General features: G+C 38.1%; 1 protein-coding gene across 1 annotated transcript in view; it reads left to right on the top strand.

Annotated features, from left to right (window-relative positions):
* The window catches only part of AK8 (adenylate kinase 8), a 72495-nt gene that overhangs the window by 14451 nt on the left and 31784 nt on the right, over positions 1 to 26260 (top strand). The window contains exons 6-10 of the mRNA XM_067308882.1: positions 5764 to 5845; positions 7502 to 7573; positions 8652 to 8852; positions 11584 to 11715; positions 14577 to 14666. Of these exons, the coding sequence (XP_067164983.1) occupies positions 5764 to 5845; positions 7502 to 7573; positions 8652 to 8852; positions 11584 to 11715; positions 14577 to 14666 (577 nt within the window). The remainder of the gene's footprint in view (positions 1 to 5763; positions 5846 to 7501; positions 7574 to 8651; positions 8853 to 11583; positions 11716 to 14576; positions 14667 to 26260) is intronic.

Below are 26260 nucleotides of genomic sequence, written 5' to 3' on the forward strand. Positions count from 1 at the left end.
CCTCACAGAGATGTTGCAAGGCTGATATGCTTTATTAAACTGTGTTGTGTCTTGACATCATCATCTAGCTTGTTTGTTGAGTAAAGCAGGGCCAGTAGTTAATGTTTCACTGAACTTTGAAAATTGCTTCCTAAAGCTGTCTTAACATCAGACATGGGAGAAACTGCTAAAAATCTTACATCCTGTGCTTCTCCCCACATCTCCATAATTTTTGCTCTAGTCTGCAATGATCTGCAGTTTTTAAGCTTTCATTTGCAAAGAAAGAGACACTGAAATGGCCACAAGTAAACACTCAAGGGTTAGAGTATATAATGTAATGATATTTCCATTCACTTAAAACAAAATCATAATACTAGGGGGCTGGGCCATTGCCTTGTGGTTTTTAAGATGGTGACTCTGTGGCACAGAGGTGTCTATGGGTGCGGAGAAATATCCACAAAACTAGCAAGAAGAATTCGAAAATTGTTTGTTTTCTGCCCCTGACTGACGGTTACTGCTTTACAACTGAGATAATGTAAATAAATGATTGTCAGAGGGATCCTCATGTGCTTCAGTGCAAAGTCAGCTATCTTTGCTCAAACCACTGATGAAAGTGGCTTTCAGTGGACCTGCCGTGTGTAAACTAGATGAGATGGTCAGTTACAGTGTATGAACCATGGAGAGCATCCTGCCTACGTTCTGTGTTCCTATCGTTACCACCAGCAGCACTGAACCAGTGCTGGGCATGTTACAGAGCAGTAGGGGAAATAAAAACTTTCTTTAGAAAGCTTCCATGATGTTGAGCAGGAGTGGAGTGCATATTATTAGTGTAGTTAGTATTTCGGCTCCTTTTAGGAAAAACGCATAGTTGACTTTTCAAAAGTTGTGATAGTTTATTGAAAGTCTTTTTATTAGTAGACAGGAATTCAAGGTCACTGAAATGTCCCCACATTGTGCATCACTTCCACTTGAAAGAGGATCTGTGCATTTTAATTGCATCAGTCGTCTTGTGTGTGTGTTAATGAAGTCAATACTGTGGATTTTTTACTTCATTGTCCAGATTTATGCCATCTCTCTCAAAACATGAGTCAGCATTTTTAACTGAAGATGTAAATAGATTAGGAACAGTATGTTGGACCATAGGACCACCAGCTGTTTGTTTTATTTCTCCTTGTGGTGTCATTGGGTTGGCATTAATTGCCCAGCTTTCATCCCACTGACAGTAGGAATACAGAATTTTTTGTGCCATTGTTTTGACACTCACAGGTTTATGGATGTCACAGGCATCCTCCAAGGAGAACATTTTTATTGATCAACAGCTCTTCTGAGACGGTGTTTTGTGTTCTTCTAATACAAATGTAGTTGGAACTGCAAGGGATCAGACAGGTAGGTCTTCCAGCATACACAGAGAACTTATTGCAAGCATTATGTTAGAACCTGGGACTTGTGAAGCTCATATGAAGACTTTTCATCTGACTGTCGTCTAACTCCTGGTGCTGCTGGTGTTGTGGAGGGAATTTATGGAACTGGGGAAAGCTAGTGAAGAGATTGCTAGATGATGAATTTGTGAGAGAGACAGCTGAGCAACTTTACTCACATCTTAGAGCGATTTAGAAACTAAGCCTAGGCCAGTGAGTCACATGAACTCAAGGGCAGAATTACTTCTGATTGGTATTAAACAATTAAGAAGAGTGGTAGCTGTCATTGAATAGGAAGGAAAAGAATGCAATGGCTATTGGTTGTTTTGGGGTTTAGATAGAGATCATCATGTCGTCTCTGTGACTCCTTACAAAGACAGTGATGTTTCATAAATATATCAGGGGAGAAAAGCTGGCCTCTTGACCTTCTTTTTTTGTTTTCCACAAAGAATGTGGCTCATTTTTTACACTGAAGCTACAAGAATATGTGCGAGGGGAATAAAAGGTTCCTTTCTAATGAGAAATTTGGTAAGGTGGAGCTTCTTCCATCATACATGCTGCTAAAGCTGACAGACTGCAGGAGTAGGGTTGGCAGTAGATGTAGGTCCCTGTGCATTAGTCAGGTCAGGATCTTAATCGTATTGTATCTCTCTTTGATTCTATTTGCTCATTTCCCCATTTTGGAACCAAATAAAGAAGAGGGGTCCAAAGCAATGAAGATTGTCGGCCAATGCAAAAAAGGACGGACCAAACCTCCAACTCTGGGACACTGAATTTGTTAGTAATAGTCATTTGATTTTTATCAGTCGGAATACTCAAATTTCAATAAGTGCTATTATGTTGCATTTAAATGTGCCTATGCATTGCAATATTTATACTACACTCCTCAGTCTGCTGTCTTCTGAAAACCTCAGAAATTTTGGATCCACACTGGCTATTACTGCGCTGTTTTGTTGCACTGTTGTCTGTCCTCTCCCTTTAGATGGGAAAGGCACATAATACTTTTTCAGAAATACCAATGATGTTATGGAAAAACTATTGTGAAGACATGCTTTCCTAAAGGCAGCATTTTTCATGACCCTTGATCTTTATGCTTGTGTCTGAGAATTCTTTCGGATGTACCATGTAATTCAGCATTATTTCTTTACACTATCCCTTTCCTGTTTGCATTATTCTAAGGCAGTGTCAGTTTTGGATTTTGTAACAAATTTTGCAGCTGTGCAGGTCAAATAACAAGAGAGAACTGAATATCCAAGTCATTATTATTGAGGTGGAAAGTTGACAGAACATAGGTTTGATATCACAGCTGAGAGTGTGCCAGCAAAGGAAGGAGATTTATGTTTGGGAATGACCTTGAGGGTTTCCTTTTCTCCAGATTCCTTAAATTTGGAGAGGAAAGTGATGACTTTGAAAGTACTTCCCTGTTGCTGATTTTCAGTGTGCCATGGGTCTCCAAGGAGCACTTCACCTGGTATTAAGGCAAGAGCAGAATGCTGTATTTATAGCAGTCGTGATGTGGGAAAGGACTGAGGTTCCAGCTGAAAGAGAGGGAATAGTGACCACAGAATAAGGCGCTGTAGAATTTCTCAGACTTTTAGCCTTCATTCTAGCCCTGATGTGGTAAGATGCCATCCATGCGTGGATGTAAGGTTACTGCTATCAAGGACAAAAAATAGATAGCTTCTTAAAGAAACAAATTCTTACCATGTGAAGTTACTAATTACACTTTAATGATAGTCAGGAGGGCAAAAAAGACCAGTGTTTGCATAAAGCATGATAGGCATATTTTAAGTCAGGTCTTGCTCTGCTGTGTCTTGCTTCCTCTTACTTAGTTCCCAAGCCACACTCCCTTTTTACTCTCTCTCTCTCTTTTTTTTTTTAATCTGTGACATCTGCTTGGAGCTTGTCCCTCCTGTGATACCATACTACTTGCAGCTGTTCAGACCTCCAGCTCTGAGCTGTGCTTGGGGTGCCCTGAGCATACGGCCTTTTTGATGTGTGATAAAACAGAACCAAGCCACTGGGGGTATGGAGAGGGAATGCATCAGAATATCAATAAACCTGTTCTGAACAAAGCTGCAGCTCTGTGGTGGAATAGACATTTCACTGAACTGTCAAGTAGATGGATAATGTATTCTAATTAGGGATTGACTGATACCCTGGAACTCAGAGACCTTTGGAAATAAGATCCAAAATGCTAAGTATTTTTGTAGTGTTTATTTATTATGCATTTGTTTTAAAATTATTTGTTGCAAGAAGCTATTTATTGTGCTATAATTTCCTACACTGCAAAAACTTTTAGCTTTAAAATTGCATATTGCCTGCTCTAAGGACCTTTGAAATTTGTATATAAGCATCATGAAGTTTGCTATGTATTGTTTAAAGAACGTCTTCTGTGTTTGCTGCCTGTTGCTTAGTATTTGCTTCTGAACTATAAGCTGTATTGACACCAGAAGCAAAGGGCTTTTTTTTTTTTAGTTTCCAAAAGTATTGTGCTTGAAGTGGAGAAAATGAGCCAGATTTGTAGTCTGTGTAAATTGGCATAGATTTATTGGCTTCAGGGCTCTGATGCCATTTCTCCCTAGAAGAGGGTCTGGGCCTATGTATATGTTGTACAAACACAAGATATTCACAGCTAGTGCTGAAATTCCTAGCATACTGCTAAAAATATTGTGCAGCCTTGCCTCTCTCCTGCAAGTCCCAATGGATAAATTGATTTCTTAGCACCTGTGTGACCTTAGACAGCGGTTCATCCTAATTTGATAAAGCAAACACCAGGAGTAGCAAAAATGGCTTGCAGTTACTTGAGTCTCTTATTTTCTACAGATACCAGCAGGATGACATGTTCCTGAAACCAGGCTAATTAAGGAATTTTAAGTAGTCTACTCTATTTTCTTGTATAATTGGAATGTCCCAATTTCCTCCTACAGAAGTCATGGAGATATGTTTCCCTGAAATACTTCTAAAACCTTTGGACCCCATACTGACAGAGCTTCAGATTTATATGGGAGATAATAATGATTGCTAGCTAATGCAATATTAAAATATCTTCTTTATTTCAAATACAAAGATGGCCTTTCAGATTTATTATAGTATCACAAAGTTATTTTGGGGTATAGCATATAGTAACAAGGGCCTGTGTAGTTAAGCAACTAACAGACAAATTAGGCAAAGTTTAGAAGATTCAAACTCAAGAGTGGTAAGCGGATTAGATTTCAAATACTGCATCACATAGACACTGAGTGAGGCTGCAGCACTCCTACGGTATTTCACAGCTCTGTAAATGTTTTTTTAAAGATGCTCAATCCAACACTTAGCTGGCTATAACAAGGACTTAAGGGAGCAAAAGGCTCTTTTTTCTTTTTTCTTTCTTTTGCTCTGTTGCTTCATTAGCTTTGGGAACGCTGGTTCCATTACTGTGAGTTTTCCTGTATAATTTAAGAAAATAATGAAAGCATGCATATTTTCCTCACTGTTCTTAGCATTAAATCTGTCTTTAGATTTGTTTAGCCTCTTTTTTTATACACAGTGTGGGCTGGTATCCTTTTAAATATTTCAAAAATGTAGAAAATGTTGTGGGTTGTTTTTATTTAAGAGAGAAGTTGAAGATTGAAATACAGAAAAAAAAATCATTGCTACAATACATAAATGCCTTTGCACTGTGGTGGTGTTATTAGTGCATGCCATTTCACAAAAATATCAGTGTTCTGTGTTCGCTTTCCTCTCTCACAAGCATCTATAACAAAACCCAACTGTATACTTCGATTCAGTGAGATGATTTCTCCCTGAACGGGTAAATGGATGAAATTCTTGCTGCAGAACATTTCATCTAAGTTGCTCAATGAGACCAATGTTGTGTATATATAGGGAGGGGAGGCCTGTATTTGTGTTAGGATGGAGTGTATTTTGCATAGAGATTGTGTAACAACGGTGGTGTTACTGTTTCATTGTCTGGTTGATCCAATCGCAGTTAGGTTAGTTTGAATAGATACTCGGGAGTAATAGTTTGTGATAACTGTTGCAGTGAACACAAGCATATTCCAAAAATTGGTTATTATCGTTGAAAATATTTGTCAAGTACTGGTCTGTAGGTTGTTTTGTTAGTAGGTTAATCTTTTTTTTCACCAGCAAAATGATATTCCAAGCTTTTTGGGTTTTGTTTTTTTTTTGTATCTTGGGTCCTAGTTCTTTTGTTCAAGTTGTCCGGTAGTATAAGAAAATTGGTTCATTCTTATATTGTCCTGTTGTGAGATCATAATGAAACAATGCTGTGCAAATAGCACCAATGTTTGATACTAAGCGTTTTTTTTTTCCTGTGTATTTCCTGTTCCAGGATCAATAACTGTTTCATGTTTTTGTTCAAAAGGGTTGGATTTTGGAAGGCTTCCCTGAAAACCAAGAACAGGCATGGATGCTGCAATCATCTGGCATCATTCCTACACATGTTGGTAAGCAGTACAAGGTTAATGTGTGATTGTGTCCAGCAGGTGAAAGCCTAGAAGCATATTTACCCGAACATCCTAAATAATAATTTCAGTACCTGTCCTGAAGACACCAGAGTCACTAGACAGTAGAATGATGTTTCAGTATGGTTCAGATTCATTGAAGGACTTGAGTTAACCTGTGAGACTTTAAATCCTTTCTTTTCCACATAAACCCTTGTCTTCTTACACATTAGAATTCTGTAAATTCAGGACCACTCCAGCAAGTCTCTGAGCAGTTAGACATAGTTTTGCTTCTATCCTAGGAGTGGTTCCAAGCTTTCTGACATCAGTCTCTAGAAATCTGCCTTTAGTGATCCGCAGAACAAATCAATTTCTTATCCCCTAAATCCAAATTCTTTCTTCTGTTGAATTAAAAAATACAAACCTAGCAAACTTTTCTCCACCGAGTGAAATGGAAACATCTTGGTTTTAAGCTTGATTCTTCTGAGTATGGATGGAGTGTGGCCTAATTTGAGAGGAACATTTCTTCAGTGGCAAAGTGCTGATAGACAAGACCTTGACAGCTGCCCTCACCAACTAGAACAGCCAGTTGTCCCAAATTAATAGTTAGAAAACCTACTTGCAGTGTAAGAAACAATTACAGTTGTGTGGAATGCAACGTAAAATGATAAAAGTAGAGCTTGCCAGTGGATCATGAACTTGCCAGAATGTTAGCGAACTTGATGAATTGTCACTTTGGATTTGATTTGGATGAGATTCCACTATTAATGAAGAATTCAGAATCACTGCAATAGAGTTAGGAAAAAAATGTTTAATGTCTAGTACTTGCATGTATTTTTCATATAGCTAATAACATCTGAAGTCAAGTTTTGCTCACAATTTTATCTGTGCAGCCAAGACCTGAATGAGAATCTTAAAGTGCAGTCTGTCTAGTTAATCAAAAAGAAGATTGAGAGGAGATATAATTTACGATATATGAGTACCTTAATAGGGAGAAAAGTGCCCGAAAGAGCTGTTTGATATGGTGGAGAAAGTCATAAGAAGAACTTGTGTCTGAAACCTGTAATCAAATACATTGAAAAGAGAAATTAAATTACAGTATTTAACTATGAGGATGATTAGCAAAAAAACAATCCAGGGAAGTGATAAATTCTCCATCTTTTGATGCTTTCTAGTCCAGCTTGATCACTTTTCTATGAGGTTAACCAAAAATATGTTTCACTGGTCTCACTAAAGAAGTATTTGGGTGAGAAGTAATTGCTTGTGATATAGAAGAGAATCAGACTGAGTGACCTGTGGATGCTTCTAACCTAGACTTCTAGCCTGGACTCCATCCAGACAGAATGTAACCATACTTTGTTAATTGGTGTGGATGACTGGGTCAGCCAGTACTCATGAGTACTGGGCTGTATATTATTAATGAGTATTTTCTTCCAGAATACTGTTCAGCAGGTGGAGGAAAATTCTGAATAAAAGTAAAATCAAGTATTTGCAGGTAGAATAATGGGAAATTAGGAAAATGAGACAAATGGAGACAAATGTGCTTGAAATACTTTCATCCATCCTTAATACTAGAATTCATCAAAACAGTTACAGGAAATAAAACAAGTTACTAACAAGAGCTACACTTCTTTCTGTTTTCTTCTTTTTCGTGCCTAGTTGTGCTTTATGCTCCAGACACTGTGCTGATTGAACGGAACAGTGGGAAAAGGCTCGATCCCTTCACTGAAGGTGCAGTATGCATTTGTTCCTGATCTCCACCATAAACTGGAGTGTTACTTGGTCCCAGAAGCACTGTAATATCAATGGGATTAAAATTTAAATGGTACCCCTCTAAGAAACAATAGGAATTTATAATTATAAACTGTTTAGAGAAGGTGTATGTCAACAGTATCTTATTTTCTGTGAATAAAATACAGGAAAATGTAAAGCTTGGTATTGGGCCTGTAAGCAGTAGTCTATTGCAGCACAGAATACTTGAAGGTTAAATCTCTCCGTATGAACTTATATTTTGTCATGTGTCTTTGCTAAATCCTGATTTATTCTGAGGGGCAGTTTGCTTTCAGGTATCTTCCACTGAATCACTATCAAATAGACTTAGTTCCAAATTCTCTGTTCAGTATCTCTAGCAGTCATCTGGCAGGAAATAAAATCCTGACATTGCTCAGTTAAAAAAACATGTTGGATGTTTTAGGAGCAGAATTAGGAAGGATGTTGTTAACTAAAGGAATGGCTTTCATTTGCAATAAAGGAGATTTACTTGTAAAAGGCCTTAGTTAAGATTCAATCTAAGAGTCTGGAGAACTATCCCCAGTTCCCAGCTCTTTCTCTGTGATGTTAGGTAAGTCGTTACTTGACTTGGTTTTACTGATTTGAAAAAGAGGGCTAACAATACTGTCCTTCTATCTAAGAAATAGCTCATTAGTGCTTGTAAAACACTTTCAGATCATTTGGCAAGAACAAAAAACATCATCACCACTACTGCTCCTTAAAGGCTTGTTTGAACCATGTATGTGCAGCTCCGCGATAGAGATTGCAGCGTATACAAGGAAATGCATGCTCCCTGTTGAGGAGCACATCATGCTGTCTTGGCTACAGGGGTGGCCAGTTATCTTGGTCACTTTCTCTCTGTGTATCTGCTGAGTAATAGTCAGCTGTAAGCGTAAGTAACAAGGGGAGTGCACAGATTATCGCTTATGCCACAACATAATGCTTAAACATAGACTTTGATATTGGTTAGGAAAACTTTGGAACTGAACAAGACCTATTAAATCATCCTCTTGGTTCCTAATCGGTATCTAACTTCTAGAGGTGTACCATACGACCTTTGACTGGCCAAGTGACCCTCTAGTGCAGCAGCGTTTGGTGAAACCAGAAGATGTATCTGAACAGGAGACGTCAAAGAAACTGCTGGAGTATCACAGAAACTTTCCTGGAGTTTTCCAGACCTACCAAAAATTTCTGAAATCAATCAATGCAGACCAGCCTTGCATGGATGTCCTATCACAGGGTAAATATGTACCTTTATGGCAAATTTGATAATTGATAAACTCTTATCCGAAAGGTGTTTCCTAGCCTTTAGAGACAGTTCATAGGAATAGGATTAGTCAAGCCTGATGGCTCCCAGTTGAGTTGTGTTCTTTCTAATACAGAGTCTGGGCTGTTCCTGATAATTATTTTACAGGACTAGAGTAAATGCAAATAACTGGGAAGTCTTAATTCCACAGCCTTGACAAGGGATAGTTGACTCGGTAGAGTAAATGGCACCCTTACTTTTGTGAGAGATGCTCCTAAAAGGCTGATAACAAGAAGTAGGAGTAGTTCAAAGCTGGTAACATTTCATTATTTAAAAACTGTTTGTGCTGGTAGCTTTTCTTTTCAATGATTCTTGTTTGCCTTTGCTTGACTTTAATGCAATCTGACTTTTAATGTTGATTCTTCAAGAATAAAATAAGTAAACTGCCAGAAAGACCAGCTGATAATGTACTTCGTAGCTGTCAGTCTGTAGATGATCTGATATATCCCGGTAATTTTGCATCTCAAAAAGGTCTTTTTTTAACGACAAGTGCTGCACTTTTAAGATAAACAAGTAGGAAGTTTATAATCTGAATTTACACATTAATTACCTCTAAATTACTTAATTAAATTTAAAAGATCATATCATCATTCATAAAGAATTCATGCCTTGAATTGTAAATAAAAATGTGAGTGCCTGAATATTAATTATTATTAGTTAATAATGTAGTGAGATAAATTGAAATTTGGAATGAAAAAATCCTCTCTAGATCTTTTTTCTGCAGTGCATCAAGCAGCCTTTTTTTTTTTTTTTTTTTTTTAAGAATAATTAGATGTGGAGACTGTCTAGGGGATCATTACTCCTAATTAACTTGGTTATTTACTGCAAATTAAGCATCATTTGTAAGCAGGGTGCTTTGCCTGTAATGTCTGTGCTTTTCAATACACTGGGTTATGGAAAATGTTCAGAATAACTAGAGCAGTCCTTGGTTAGCTGATATTTGTTTTTGGACAAGTTATGCAGCCAACAGACTATTTTCTGTTGTGATTTTCAAAATTTTTTAATGCATTTTTATTGCAAAACAATTAAGAGATAGCATCTGTGTTAAGATTATAATGGATTGTTTCATACAAATATAATGTTTTGTAATCTCTTAAATTTTAATGGGATTACTGATTTGTGCTAGGATAAGTGACATCAGATTCAATTGTACGGTATAGTATCCCAGCACAGCTTGTGGTGCTGGCGTAAGAGATGTGCAGGATCCCATGTGGTTGCAGTTTGAGTTAGATTCTCCATACCCCAGCTCACTCTCTAGAAATTGCAGAACTGGAGTTTGCTGGAGCTGCTCCTTTCTTACAAAGAGATTTCATGATGATCTGGAAGTATGCCTAGGAAAGGGTCCGTAGAAGAATTGTTAGTATATAGCGGTGTTAAAGATGCTTGTTAAAATACTGATCCTTGTGCTTTTTCAATATGGTATTGCGGTTCATACAAACATTGATGTCTAAGCCTGTCCCTGTTTTGTTAGACTATAGTATCATTTTATTACAAGGGCTGTTTAGTCTATAGGCTCTTTTATTTAATTTAAGATTTAAGATGTTTGGGCTAAATTTAATTGTATCCGCTGCAATTACAGAGGAAATTGAAGCATGCATAGGTGTGCCTGTGCTCTCTTTAATCATGAGTAGAAATGGCAGTCAAGATGCAGTGGCATGGCTTTTAGCCTTGGCCAACAAGCAAATTAATGTGTGATCCCTGGAAAGCTTACCTAGCTTGTGCTCAAGCCTGAGCTGCTCTCTTCACTGCTGTTGTTAGCAAAAGGGGCATGGAGTGTAAGAGTGTTCAGCTGTATCCAAATATGCTCATAATTTATCCTCACTGTCAAGCCACACCTTACTCTAGCTTCTTGCTAGTCTACCAAGTTCTCTTTTGAGACCGTAACAAAGTTCAGATCTCTATCATGCAGCAATTCTGATTATGCTTTATGTGGTCTGTGGTCTTTTGGAAGCTCTTAGAGTCCATAGACTGATGTGAACATAGTATTTCCTATGCATTAGAAAACACAGAAGCAAGAATATTGTCCAGCAAACAGAGTGGAATCAGACCGGAAATATCAAATGGCCTTTACACTTTATGGAAAAATGGTGGACAGAAGAATGAAATCCTTCTCAGTTATGTGTTGTCTGTGCTCTATTGTGTTATGTCATACTATGCTACAAATATGTATATTGTAATTAGGAGTCTACTAATCACATACAGAACAGGGTAAATGTCATGTCAATTTAACATCCTGAGTTTTTACACTAAGTATTTGTTCAGAAACTGCAGAAAGTATTAAGTATAATTATCTCCCTTTGTAATTTACATGGTAAAATTGTAGCTATCAAGCAAAAAATGACTTCTGCTAAAAACAACATGGTAAAAGAGCAATTATTAATTGAATCCACTCTTTAAAATGGTTTGACATGTACTGATGAAAGAGTATATGAGTGTAATGACAGTAAGATTTCTAAAGTGCTTCTCATTGGAAGTTGCTGACATTACAGTTTTATCAGAGTCCTGATTTTGGTTGGACTCTCAAGATGTTTCAGTGGTAAAATAAATGATGATCATAATAACAATCTTTAAAAAAAGAGAGAGAAATTAATCAATGTGTTCTTTTTTTTTAAAAAAAAGGCAATAGGTTATAAACTGCATTCCTTGTCTTCCTGTCATGTTCTAGTTCTCACCTATGTCCAAACACGGCACCGATCAGCTGCCCCCTTTACACCACGGATTCTCTTTTGTGGACCCCCAGGCAGTGGGAAGAGCCTGCAGGCAGCACTAATAGCTCAGAAATACGGCGTTGTCAACAGTAAGTTCTCAGTAAATATGCACTTTGCTCAATTCCCCCTTTTCTTTCTTTTTGATCATTTATCTTTTGCTGTCTTTCTTTCTTGCACATAAAATTTCTCTGTTAGACCATCACTGTGGATGTCAAATTTTTGAAGGGTCTGAAAAGTATTTCAGTGAAGAAATATAAACCAATAAAACATATATTCTGTGACAAACCAGCTCTAACATTTTTTTAGTCATCATTTTTTATACTCTTTAGATCAGTAGTTTTTCATGTGTTACATTCTTGTTGTACTCTTAATTCTTCATTGTATCAGTGGATCATGAATAATGTCTTTGCAGTTTCAGCTGTCTGGCCGAAATTGAGGCACTTTTAAGAGAGAATTTGCTCTGAACTATGAGGAAGACTCTTAGATTTCATGCTTCTAAAATAATGTATTAGAAAAGGAAACAATTATCAAAATGTACATTCTCTTTTTTTCATAAGGGAGGCCCAGGAAATGCTAGATGAGGCTTGTTCATGGTGGTACATGCTGATATTAAAAAATGCTATAATATTAACACCCTGGAGGGTGCTAGGATCAATGCAATTTGTGTCAGTGTTCTATAATGTCTTCTAATATTGGAGTAGCCATAAATTATTTTAAGCAAATGTCTGATATCCTCTTTGTTAAGTAAAATCTAAGTTAATTTCATTAGTATTCCTTCAATGCATATCAAATGAAAAAAGTAAGAATTAAGTAGATAGATAGTGCTTTTTTGTGTTGGGAGGATTCTTTAATTAGTGGAACTAATTCTGTCCATAGTGATGTAGCCAGTCCTTCAGTGTCTTCCCTGAACTCCTGGGGAAGTCAAGCAAAAGAATTCCCTGAACCTGGATTTGACTTTACAAGTGAATAATAACTTCAAGATGTGAGCTGTATTGTTTTCAGTTACATATTTAGTAGAGCTGCTCAGAAAAGAAATAATTTTCAAGTTCAAACTTGAAACCTTCGAAACGGGGTATATGCTTTCCATACGATTATTCCAACTAATGGTTAGATGTTTGGTTTTTGCATGGAAACAATTCTGAAGCTGTCTGTCTATCTATCAATCAGGGGTCTAGGTTTAGTATTTTTGTATTTTAAGTGTTTATCATTATTTTAGTGTTTCAAAAATACTAAATGACTAAAATATCCAGTACATGTGAAAAGAGTAAATTTGTATGATTTTAATCTGTGTTACAATACTGAAGACTACAAATAAAATTGATAGAACTTTTATGCTATCAGAGGTTTTAATATTGCTGTATTTTATCATTTCATATTAAAAATTAAAGATTTTTAGAGATTTTTCAAAGATGTATTTTTAAGAATTATATAATTGGCTTAATTAAAAATGAAATGTGTCTGTTATAATGTGTTAAAGAAAACTCTTAGCTGTGTTAAAGATTACTGTTCTCTTGTTTTTCTGAATACCTTTTCTGAACTATATTTCTAAAACTAAGTTTGATGTAGTATTTTCATCTAGGTCAAAATTTGCATTTTATTTTTTTAAGCAACTACTATATAAAACAGCTGCTGCTCTCTTTACTAAATACCATTACCACTACTTCATCCATATGTTGAATTTCATTGTAAGTATACTGTAAACAAATTATTACAAGAATTAAATATTTAAAACAGAGTGGAAGGCCATTCTTTTCAGAAGAGTACTTCAGCATATGCTTAATTTCCAGTTAGGCCATTGGGATTGAAACATAGGCTTAAAAGCCTATATTTAAATATCTCACAAATTGGGTTGAATTTAAGCATATACATATTTGTTGTCCTACGCTGGGGTCTATACACAATTTCTGTTACATATTTAGACCATTTTCTGTGAATATGAATTTGCTTCTCTGGGAGAGGTAGTGACTATTAATATTTGTGTTCATACCTTGCTGCTTAAACACTAAACTTGTTCAACTTTGCTCAAGAAATGTTCCTGTAGTGTATTTTTACACCTGCGTGCTGAACACCGTGATAAACCGTGATAAAAGAGATGCAAGTGCTTGATTCTTTTTCAGTTAAAGTCAGTGGTGCTGTTGATTTCAGAAAGGATGAAATCGATTTATGATTATTCATGGAAAGGTCATGCAATAATGTACAGCGTTATTGTTATCTAATATTAAGCAAAGCTGAGCTGGAATTAGGACTTTTTGTGATGTTGTGCAACCCCTCCGTGCCTTAATTCCCTATTTGTAAAATGAGGATGAATACTCTTGTATCTAACTCACATGGGACAGTAAGACTCAGTAACTTTGTCTAGTCAAAAAGTGCTATACAACACCAAAATAGCATTAGTTCATGTACAAGTGTCCTGATTGGAACTTTAAATCTAGATCTCCTGGTGTTTTATATATTTGAAGTCAATGATAATATTGCATTAGCACAGTTTTTAAAATATAATTCTTACATGATCATTAAATGATCCAGTGAGTCACTCCCTTGAACTGCGTATTATCCTGCACCTCCAGCAGTGCAGTTCAGATGCTGTTCAGCAGGTGTAACTTTATTCAGTAATTAAAAGTTTATAAAAAGTGAAAACCACTAGCAATCCCTTGAGTTATTATTTCAGTAACATATTTGATTAGTCTCTTTCTCTCTCTGTTTTTAATATGTTCTTTGTCAAATGCATTCTTTTTTATTCAGTATTCTCCCCTGCTCAGTCTCTTTGCTTTTTGCTCTGCTTGGCCCAAGAAAAAAAAAACAACCCATCAACAAACCTGAAAAACCTACAACTTTTATTTTATTCAGTGACCTTATTCCAGTATGCAGCTTCTGGGTTTTTTTTTCCTTTTCTTTCTTGCTTCCTTTTTAAAATTTAACCTTGTGTCTTTTTGTTCTTCCTTCCTCTTAGTTTGCTGTGGGCAACTGCTAAAGGAAGCTGTTGCAGACAAGACAAAACTTGGAGAACTCGTTAAGCCTTATTTTGACAATGGATGCCCAGGTAGGGCATGTTGTTGTTTCATTGCACTGTAGTTACAGAGTTGTGGGAAAAAATAAATTGTGAGTGAAATTTTCTTGGTCGGATTCTAATCTGAGTTACATTAGAGTAGTCAGAAAGCTGATTAATTCCATTTCATTAGGTGACTTATAGCACTGTGTAACTGAAGTTAGATTTTTTTAGCTCTCTGATTTCTTCACAACAAATAGTTCACTGTTAAATGAAATTCAGATGTTTTTTTCACATCCCAAAATTTGTATTCCATGCTTTTTAATCTCTGTATCAAAATCAGAATTCTGATACATGTGTACTTAAAAATGTTTAAATTGCTTTTTAAAGCATAGTATCATATTTCATTTTTATTTTAATTTCAGGTGAGCTATAATAAAGACTGTCTGCTTTTATATGTATATTTTAACTTATAAAATGTGACTGTAGATTCATCTACTTTCAGATAAGCTTTTTGACTTAAAAATAAAGTTTCTGTGTACTTTGTTTCTATCAGCATTTTTGGTGGTAGGAGGGGACTACCACAAAGAATACCTAAGCATATGTTGCTTTTGGAAGTCTCTCCAGTGATTTCGGATGAATCATAAATACTGTAAGCTCCTTAGGGCAGCAACTTAAACTTACATGTTTGTTAGTTGCCTTGCACAAGGATGTCTCTCTCTATGTGGTAGATATTAAATATCAAAAAAGGTCTGTAGTTCTGCAGGATAAATTTTATTTCAGTAGGGTGGAAGAGTGTTTATTTTGCCAAATTGCCATGACTTGGGATAGGAGCTTTCAGTCTTGTTTCTGGCAATAGACCAAATGGTCACCAAAGAGGCAAATACAGGGAGACCCTCTTGCTGAAGATAGAGAAATCTCAGTTAAGCTTCAATATTACTGGAATTTTGAGCAAACCTCTCGGAGCAAAGAAAAATCTTTGTCGTCTTTTATTTTTGGCAAGGATAGCCGTTTGGAGAGGTGAAAAGCTGAAAAAGTCCCCCTTTTTTGCACAATAGCTTAATTCTGAGACTGAATTACGCATATCTGAAACACGAGCCAATAAAATTAACGGAGGTTCCCTTGGTACCGTGCCAAGAGATTCAGTACTTTTCTAAGCATTTCAGAAAGACCTGTGGCAGCCAGCAGCTTTGGGTGTTCTGTCCCTCTGTCAGTCACTTGGTCAAGCGACACAATAATACTTTTTAACTCTCAACTTCATCTCTAGTGAACGGATTATATTTATTCCTAGTACTGTAACTCGGCTGGTTTAGTGCGTTAATATTCTGTGGCAGCCACCATATTGCTGGGACGGGGAAGTGGCGTGGGGACCACCAAAGGGAAAGCGTGGCTCTGTCCAACGTGGCACAGGCACGGAGAGCAACGGGTGCTGGGCCCTGAGCACCTGTAGGCTGCGTTCGCTCAGGGGTTAATGGCTCCTAGCTGCCGTTTCTAGGAGAGGCTTCCAGGAAGATTTGATTTAGAGATTCTGCTAGCTAGAATGCCTATTGAAGTCAAGACAGGAGATCTGTGTGTATATTAGTCACAATATAGCCTAGGCTTGTATGTATGGGAATAACTTCTGTATATATGTAGTCTGCTTGACCCAAATGCCACTACTTGTGCGTGACATCCAGCTCACGTGCTGAGATGCTTTTAGGCTTAGGACCCGTATCTTTTTCATGGTATCCATTGATTTTGGAATTTTAGGTGTATACTATGATTTCACTTTCTCTTCCTCCCTACAGAGCAGAGGACGGCCACTATAAGTACCTCCCTCTCTAGATTGCAATTATGGCTGAGATGGGAGTTTGGATGATCTATATTTTCAAAAATAAGTCCTTTAAGAGCTTTACCAAACGTGTGCTCTGTGTGTATTTTACAAATTTCACCTTAGCTGTTAAGGTTCCTTACAGGAGGTACTGGAAGCATTCCCAGTAGGGTGAAATAATTTCACAGACTGTAATGTTTATCCAGTCCTAAAAATATACATGTCCTTAGTCCAAGGGAGCTATTTTCACTTCAGGAAAATGAAATTGAAGTTGTAATTCCTTTCTTCCCCAAATTAGAAATTATTTCAAATTTAGATGATTTTATTAATATAACATGCAAGGATAAAGCTGTACAGTGCTTCTGAATGTTAATGGGAGTCATAACTATATTTCCGTGCATTGTGCTAAAAAATTCTCTCTTAGTTTTTGTTTATATGCACATATATTTTATTTGGTGGGACATACTACAAAATTAAAGGCTGAATAAAAATAAATATTATATAGCAATACCAGAAATAATAAGTTCTGTCATTTGGCTAATCCTCCTCTCCCAGGGATAACAAAGAATGAATTTACATTAGTAAACACTAACAAGAATTCATTACTGCCCTCATAAAAAGCCTTGGAGAAAATGAAAGAACATAGTGTACTGAGGAGGAAAATGGGCAAAGAGTCTTTGCTGTTTTGGTACAGAGTCACAACCAGGTTAAAACAGAGATTGCATTATTACAGATTGCATTAACAGGTTCTTGCATTATTATTGACTACATACAGTCTCAAGAAAATCACATGTGAATAGAGCTACTTTAGCCAGTAACAGACAATGTTTATAACTGGAAAAGCAGTTACAACTTGATGAAAAATTTCATTGCTTTTCTAGTTATGCACCAAGCAAGCTTAGTCCTTCCTCTGGGCAGGGAATCATGCAGGTGATACCATCACAGTGCAATACCCTGCTACCAAGGACAGACCATGAGAAATGTGGCTATCAAATTATCACCAGTCAAAATCAAACTAGTGTCATAAAAGCTTGAGGTATGCCTCATATATTCTTTAAATGATTGCCTTGGGGACTGATCTCAGTATGGGTTCCCTTCCTGTGGGCACAACTGATTGCATATAGTTAAAGTCATTTAGGATGTGCCCACATGATACATTGTGGTGTCATAAAAAGGCATAAAAACTAGCTTATTCGGAGCTAACTTTTTATTGAGTTATTGCAGCTGTCCCCTATCTCTTCTGTTCTAGTTCTGGTTGACTTACTCAGATTTCTAGTTTTTAGGATTCACAAACATTCTTTGTATTGTTTATTCCTGTATGGTTTCTTTATATATACTACATCTCAAGAAGAGCCCAGGCAGTTCTATTATTCACTGCAGAAGGAAACTCAGTGCATTCCCATTTTCTAGTGTTCTCCGTCTCCTGAAGATCCTAGCTCTTGCTTTTTCAAACTCCTCCATTTTGTGTATGGGTGATTTATTTTGCTTAATGAAGGCAGTGTAAATATCCTTGAGCCCATTAATTTTTAAATTCCCAAGTCATCCTATTCTACAGTTGGTATATTTAAATATATATATATTTAAAAATATGTTTTCAGTGAAAAGTTCAGCAACCTGACTGCTTTCTGTCATCATAGACACAGAGTTGTTCTTTGCACAGTGAAATGCACTGACTTTTCCTTTAGGATACTGTGGTTTTCACTGAGTACTGGGCAATTATTGCTGAATTTACTCTGGGCAAAAAATTGGAGTTTGATACCAGTTTACCATGTTAAACTCCAGTTTCAACTCTCGTTCTGTCTCTTGTTCAGTAGTGCTAATGCCGTGGCAAGATTTACCACATTCTGTTCGCTTGGGTGGCCTAAAAGAACTCATGTTTGGAGCAAGAAGCTAGCTTAGTGACCCCAAACCCCCCAGGCTGCAAGAGAACTGACATAAATCAATTCATTCAGTTTGATTCCTTCTAAAATGAGGTGAAGAGACTGTTCTGTAGACTGGTCCTCCCCTTCTGGTACTTCAGGCTGTGGACAAATGACGCACATGTAGGTAGGCCATTCACAGACCCGTTGGCTTGAAGAAGACCTTTATGCAGAGTTTGTGTCCCTGGACCATGGCAGTTCTGAGGAGGGCTAGACTGCGTCCTGGACCTGTCTCATTGAGATCATGGGCCCACATTAATTTAATGCTGCATCTGCAATATCTATGATCACCATTTTTAAGATGTCCATCAGAATTTGATACCCCAGGAGAACATAAACTGCAAGAAGCAGTTTGTTTGGTTTTCTTTTGAGTCCCTGCCATTTGCCACATGAGATGTTTCCATTTTATTAATGCAAATACAAGTGGCAGCATTTTGGCACTGTGGTCATCACAAGAATAGGACAGGTTATCAGTCAGATGAACAGAAATTTGCATGTCATTCTGTTGAATTTTCCATGTCTTCATGGTGAAATAGCGTGACGTGATTAGTGCTAATTAATATATCTGTTTGCAAAGCTGCAGTAAATGGAGCCAAGAAAAATGAAAGGACAGAAAACCAGCATGAAATGCGGGGGGGGGGAAAAAACACCCCCAAACAGTAAGATTCTGCTTTTCAGCTGGGAGAACTGCTGTTAGTTTGGGTACTGGTTTTCTCCACCAAAAATGAAGATTCAGGTGGTAAAGAGAGCTGATTCATAGAAGACAGATAACATCCCGCTGTTTGCAGCCTGTTAGAGTTGAACACACACAATCTGTGTTGTTTTTTCCCCCTTCCTTTTTCTAAGTAGTAATATCTGAAGCTGTCCCCAATGGCATTCTGCATGTGGGGGGTAAAATCTGGAATTCCCTAATTTCTCCTATTTTCTAATAAAAACTATTACTGTACAAATGTAGATTTTCCCTGTATTTTAAATTGGAATGGTTTTAAAGGGGTGCTTTTTGGTGTAGCCTCTGAAAGTTGGGGTCCCCTGGTGATTGTGATCACAGCCTCGCTGAAGCATTGGGGCTTTTTGGGTTTGTTTTTTTTTTGACATCAAATTAATATTCTCATCACTAAGTGTGAAGTAAGGATTTGACAATAGAGTAGCTTCCTCTTTGTTAAAAACTTGCAAAGAGTTTCAGAGTTGAAAGCCTGAGTAAATCTTTATATCTGAGGAGGTAAGCTTAGTGTTATTTCTTGTTTTTAACAGCGCTGCACTGGCGAGCTGCAAGCTGTCTGAACATTGGAGAGACCCTTTGGGAGCTCCATTGGTTTTCAGCAAGCCTTTGCATGCAGCGTGTTTGTACTAGCTGAAGACAGCGCATGGCTCTCTAAATAATTTACAAGTTGATTAATAGACTCACATGGGTATAATTAGAAGAGGGAGAGACAGCAGCTACAGTAACGGGTACAGTGCTTGGGGGAACTAGAGACTTTATTTTTTTTAAAGAAACTTTCTAGGGTGCTGGGCGTTTGAAGATAAGTTGGGAAGAGCTCAGTGCCTCTTCTCTTTTGAAGTGGAAATAGGACAGTTTGAATCCGTCGAGTTTAATTTTTCACAAGCTTTAGGGGCCCTGCAGTGCAACTTCCTTTTTATTATTGAAAAAAACTCTCCATTTTTCTTTCATTTTTCACACACATGCACACGCACACAGAGTCCAAACAGTAACTGATAAACAAATTGATTTTTTGTTTTATTTGTTAGTTTTATAATAACACTATATGTTCACCTATATATGTACCTCCATCACAAATATACTGTGTAAAGTTACGGAGATATTTATGAATACACCGTTCTTTAATTTATGCATTTTTAAGAAACCTTCACCTCTGTTTGACAATGCTTTTGAAGTAGCTCCGTTTTTCAAGTCAAACTTTTGACTTTTCCACTGGGACTGCTACAAAGGTTTTTTTATGGAAAATAGGTAGCAGTCTTTTTTCCTACCAGGAGAAAATTGGTGGTCAAGAGAACAAAATAAAATTTAAATATATATATATATATATATATATATATATATATTTTTTTCTTTCTTTTAAGGTGTCGATACTTTAATAAAAAATACAGGGCTGTAGACTAGAAAGTTTTACATGAAGGCAGTAAGTCATCATCTTCTTTCCTGAATTTTACTTTTCTTTCTGTGTGTGTATTGAATCACTACAATATAATAAATCAGAGTCCCCTTTTTCTTTATTTGAATATTGCGGAATATATTCTCTTTATTCTGTACGATATGCAGCAACCAAAATTGACAAATCTAGTTACCAGGTATTCAGGTCTGAAGTAACAGTGGAGAGAATCAGTCTACAAAGATATTTTTAAAGGCCATCCTATTTAAGATAAAAATGCTGGAAGCCAGCCCAGAAGAAATATATGGTGTACATGATTTTATTTAAAAGATTCTAGTGAGGTTGTTTTCTGGAGCAATGGTGGTGATCAGTCAGTTAGTGGATATGGATGTATAAATTTTACCAGTCTCCTGGTTTTGCAACAGTGTTCCTCGTTATTATTGTCGTTGGGGTAAAGATACTCCAATACTTAGTCATCCTGACTGACAGGGATAGTGCTGCGGGAGAAATGGGTTTGCATGAGTAAGGGGGTAAGACAGGGTTTAAGTTATAAAGTTCCATATTTTGCACCACCAAAGTGCCACAAAACCCTCATGGATTCGAGTGAAGTTTGGGATCTCAGCCCTTGGCAAGACTGGGCCCGATGATTGTCAGGGACTTTTAAGCAGCAAAGCACAATATAAATGCACAGTGTTAATCTTTTATATTTATTTGGATCCTTATTGTTGACAGTCATTCTTGAAAAAACGTAGGGATGGGTTATTTCCCTTTTTTTGCTACTCTTCTTGCAGCCTAGCTGAATAAACTACTAGCTGATGAGCAAAAGACTGCTGACTTAGATTCTGTTTGCTTTTCTATTTGGAGTTTGGGATGGAGAAATCACATGAGGTTTTTTAAGACAGCGGGAAGGGAAAACATGTTGCATATTAGCAGCCTCCCTTTTATGGTCTTTGGAGTTTAAATTCAAAGTCACTGGGTGCCATCGATACAGGATTAGGCCCCTGTATGAAATAGACTTTTTTTTTCTTAAGACAAGCAAAACATGTAATTGCTCTTGTTCATGCTTTACATTTTCGAAACATTGCATTCATTCACTGTTCTTTACATGACTGCAAAATGAGCCAGGCTGGTGCTGGATTGATTGCCCCTTCCTAATTTGTTCAGTTTACAGGGCTGAAAGCCCCTTCCGTGAGGGTGGTTTGTACTGGGGGAACAGCAAGGGGAGAGACAGAGCAGCTGATACCACTGGTACGGAGCTGGCGTGCATGCTGGCGCCAGGCAGCACTAAGAAGGGGCAACAAACCCGTTAACATCCTCTTTAGCATCCCATGGTAAACCAATGTGTGGTTCAGAAAGCAAAGATTTTTTTTTCCCTTGGTATCAGACTAAGCCTATTCTTTTCGAATATTATTATTGTAAAAAACATTTTTGTAGAGCAAATTCTGTCCTGTCACAAGCCCTGGACTCTGCAGTGGCGCTAAACCAGTTTAAAAATAAGGAGGAAACAGTCTGACCATGATGGATTAGCTGGGTTAGAACTGAGCTGCTGTTTTGTGTGTAGCTGTATTATCTCTGCAGAAGCTAAAGGAGTAAAAAGAAATAGTACAAATCTATGGTTTCTTCCTAAGCTCAGGAACTTTCAAGTTAGAAACATCTCTGTGAGGTAATTCAGAGTAATCTTTGTCTAGCAGGTGGGTAAACTGAGGCAGACAACCCGGCTCCCTCGGGCCATGCTTCCGTCGGGGAGAGAGCTTGGGCGCGAACCCAGGCGTGCGGATCCTGACCCCGGAGTCAGCCCGCTAGATCCCCCGTGGCGCTCGGATAGCTTCTGTCATTAGGCAAATACACAGAGACACTGAAAATGTTGCAGGAGATATTTTAAGGGAAAAAAAGGCTTTTTGTGTCTCTGTGTCAGGTTCCCAATGTGGACTGAATTTTCATTGCTAGATCTGAAGATGCCACTGACAGGTAAAGCAGTGCAGGGGGGGCTGGAAGCTTAACTGGTCACTAAATGTGATCAGGACGTAGATTCCTGAAGCTCTGGCTCGGGAGCTGTGGGAAGGAATGATGCGCTCCTTTCACTGTAACATGCATTTCTGAAAGCCTTAATTTATCATGTATATTTGATTGATGATTTGGGATCATACGTGCTTTAAAATGTCATCACTTCCTCTTTGATACAGCTGATTTCTATTTCTAAATTACAGCAAACCTCAAAAAAACCCCAAACCTCCAATATATTCCAAGACAGAAAAATACCTAAAAATGTAGAAATGAAATATTTTATTGTTATTTATTTTACTGTGTTAAAACAATTATTCCAATTCTTACGAGATGTCATTCTCAGCAGTGTTTATATATAAAATGTGTATGAGCGGAGACCGTAGTAGCAATTCCGTATAAATATTTCATTTGATGAAATTACTAAATAAGTGTTACGATACTTTGCAAACGCCACATCAGTATTGTTATTTTTGTCTCTTCATTTCCTGCCTTCACGTTAGCTCCCAAATCAGCAGATAGCGACGTTCAGAGGTGTTTCGTGACCGAACCAGCGGGTATCTGTAATTAAGGAAGACTAAGACGTCTCCCGAGCAGGCTCCGCGGGCGGCGGCCGCGGATCATCCGCGCGTTCAAGTCACGACCGCAGCGGAGGCGGCCGCCGCCGAGCCGCGCTGCGCTGCCTGCGGCGCCCGCCGCGCCCGGCAGGTGGCGGTAGAGAACAACCAACGAGGGCGGCGGCGGCGGCGGCGGCGCGGGCGGGCGGGCGGCGCCGGGCAGGGGCAGGGCGAGTCCCGCGGCAGCAGGGCACCCCCGCGGCCCCCCCCCCACCCCGGCCCCCTCCCGGCCTCCTTCGCCTTGCTGCATCTGGGCAAAAATCGCTCTTTTTCTCCTCTGTTATTTGCGTTGAAAACACGTTGGGATCATTTTTATTATTTACAGTAGATGAACTTGGCTGTGTGCTGTGAAATGAGAAAAAAAAAAAAATCCTGTTATCACGAGTCTGGTGTATTGGCAGGATTAAACCAAGATATTGGTCAAACTACATCACGGTCGATCACTATTGGATCATTCACACACATTAGAAGCAAATTGATGTGATCTCTGAGGACCGTAAGGTGAGCAAGGAAACAGAATATTTCTCTGAAAGGCTCAGATAAAATGACCCATTGTGAATAATCCAGAATTTATAGCGCAATAAGATATTCGAATCTCACACTTTGCTAAATTTAGAGTTGACAGGACAAAGTAGCCTTTGGCAGTAGCTTATACTTAGGGCAAGATGTTAACTGTCAAGTACTGGGATCAAGCCTCAGGCATCTGAATTAGCAGTGAAAGTCTTCAGGCCTAACTGAAAAAAAATCTCCAAGAGAAAGATAAAGGGTAAATGGACAATATTGTCAAAAGGACCTTAAATTTTTTGCAGCACAAAGCTGACAAAGCTGAATTTATGTCTGCCAGTGCATTTGTGCTGTACTTAGAACCAAGGATTTATAGGTTTGGAGAAGTGAGTCAATACCCTTGAAAAGTCTGTCTTAAAGGGAAATATATGGAGGAGGAATCAATTTAAATATGATAATTATATAGCTTGGAGCACTGACTGCATTGGAACTATTGGAGAGTAGTGCCTTGTAATCTCAAGCAGTGTTTTTGCCTTTCGGATTCTGCCTTTAATGTTCTGTTACTTTTGTCTTGAGCAGATGGTATGATTTTGTCAGTTGATTGCCTGTTATGGTCCTCTATTAGTCCTGCAAATCTGTGGGTTGGGTAAGAGCTAATAGGCCACACTCCTGTGAGATTCATGAGAAAGAACTTTTCATGAGAAGTACCTTTTACTTGTGAAAAACTTTGAAGCTCTGCGGAGTAAAATTATTTTTTAAATGGACCTACTGGAAGTGCTGATTGACAGTCCTGGAGACAGAAGATCTCTAGGTGTCCACACAGCAGTTCCAGTGTGAATAGGCATACTTTAAGCTTCTGTTCCCTGTGCCCTGTCTGATCTTACCCTTCAAAGGATTAGATCACTCCTTAGGTCCGCATCTACTAATTCAGCTGTGTAATCTAGACCTTTAAAATGGTCCAAACAGGCTGTGGGATAAAGTAGATATGGTGTGTGGTTTTGACATCAAGCAAGAACGTATGCATGAATGAATTACATCTCTGTATGGAGCTGGTTGTGGCCCAGTTCTGCCATCTCTGAGGTTCCCCATGACCTTAGTCCACAGCTACATACAGTCTTGCCACACAGGGTATCACTGTAGCTCTGCTGCTCTGCAGCATTGCTTCCGTGGGTTGAATTTTACTCCTCTACCTTCATTTCTCTCCTTAATAGAGATGTGCTCCCACATTACCTAATAGGATATAGCTCTTTGCTAGCAAATTGTAATTTTTACAAGAAACTTATCTTTGGACTTCTCTAACGATAAAGTAAAATCTCTCTAGAGCCTCATTCCCCCAACTTTCAGAGACAGAGTTGGAAACTCACACAAGCTTATGTTGAAAAGGAATTGATTATTCAAAGCTCTTGTGCTTCATAATCCTCTTAAAACGTGTAGATTGACTGTCTCATCAGAAAAGCTCTAAATTTTACTTTGCTAGATAGCCCTCTGGGTCATGTGCTTGAGGCTGGGAGACCCATGGCTAGTTACTTGCAGACTGTGTGCCACTCCAATTACAGGTTATTAATTTCCATTGCATTCAAGAGGCAGTTCCACATGGGTGCAAAGGAATACCATACTGCAGAGTTCTTCATTACCTACTCAGTTTGTACATCAGCAAAATAAGAAAAATACTGATTTCTTTCTTCCTTTTTTCCCCCTTTTTATTCCGCTGGTCTGCGGAAGATGTTTTACAGCTTTAATGCAGCTGTTTTAAGTGTGACTGTTCCTGTTCAAGGGCAGCTGATGTACTTTGTAATGCCACTGAACAGCCAACAAGCTATGTTCCCCTATTGTGTTGAAGTGATAGGTATGTTTGCTAATCAAGAGGAAAGCAGAGCTTGCTGTCTGACTTGTTTATGTTTTATTTCTCACCATCAAGCTTTAGAGGGAGACACAGAAAATATGTAAGCATCTATATTATTCAGTGATGTATATGCATACAAGAGTGTACAATCTAAAGTGCATTGCTGATATTTTCTCATCAGTTGTCACTGAAATTATAAACATTTCAGGGTTGCCACATATACCTAGGATTACTCAAGAACTACCTGGCATACTATTAGCTGGACCATTAGTTAATTGTTACTTCATCCCGTTACAATGTTTTTCCTCTTGTGGTTGCTTCAGTCTTGTTCAAAAAGAGCCACCAAAGTGTAGGAATTTGATACCGGTCTTCACAGAAGACCTATGCGATGTGATCAGATAGAAGAGATGGTGCCTGGTTCTCATCAAAATATCTTCAGAGTTTTCTTCTAGGGTGTAGGGTTTCTCCTTCCCATATGTAAGATGGAAGCAATTTGGGCCCCGAAACTGGGGAGTCTTCTAAGATCTGCTGGAAGCCCAGCAGCAAACATACCACTTATTTCTTTGTGCCATTCCTGGGGCTTTCAGCCTCTGCCCTGATTCCCTGTTTGTCTTACAGGAGTGAGAAATGCCTCCTGTCAGCTCTGGCAGCAGAAACCTACTTTAATGGGGTTCTGGTCAAGGGTTTGTAGGTCTCATTCAACTCCCTTGCAAAGTTGCCTTTAAGCATTCTGAAAATGTTTCAAAAAATCACATAGATTTGGCCTCTTAGTAAATCCATGTTAATGATTCCAATAGGAATCGGGATAAAATGATGTGCATTGAGACTGGAAGTTTGCTGCAGCCG

Source organism: Apteryx mantelli, chromosome 21, assembly GCF_036417845.1.
Source record: "Apteryx mantelli isolate bAptMan1 chromosome 21, bAptMan1.hap1, whole genome shotgun sequence".
Taxonomy (NCBI): Eukaryota; Metazoa; Chordata; class Aves; order Apterygiformes; family Apterygidae; genus Apteryx; species Apteryx mantelli.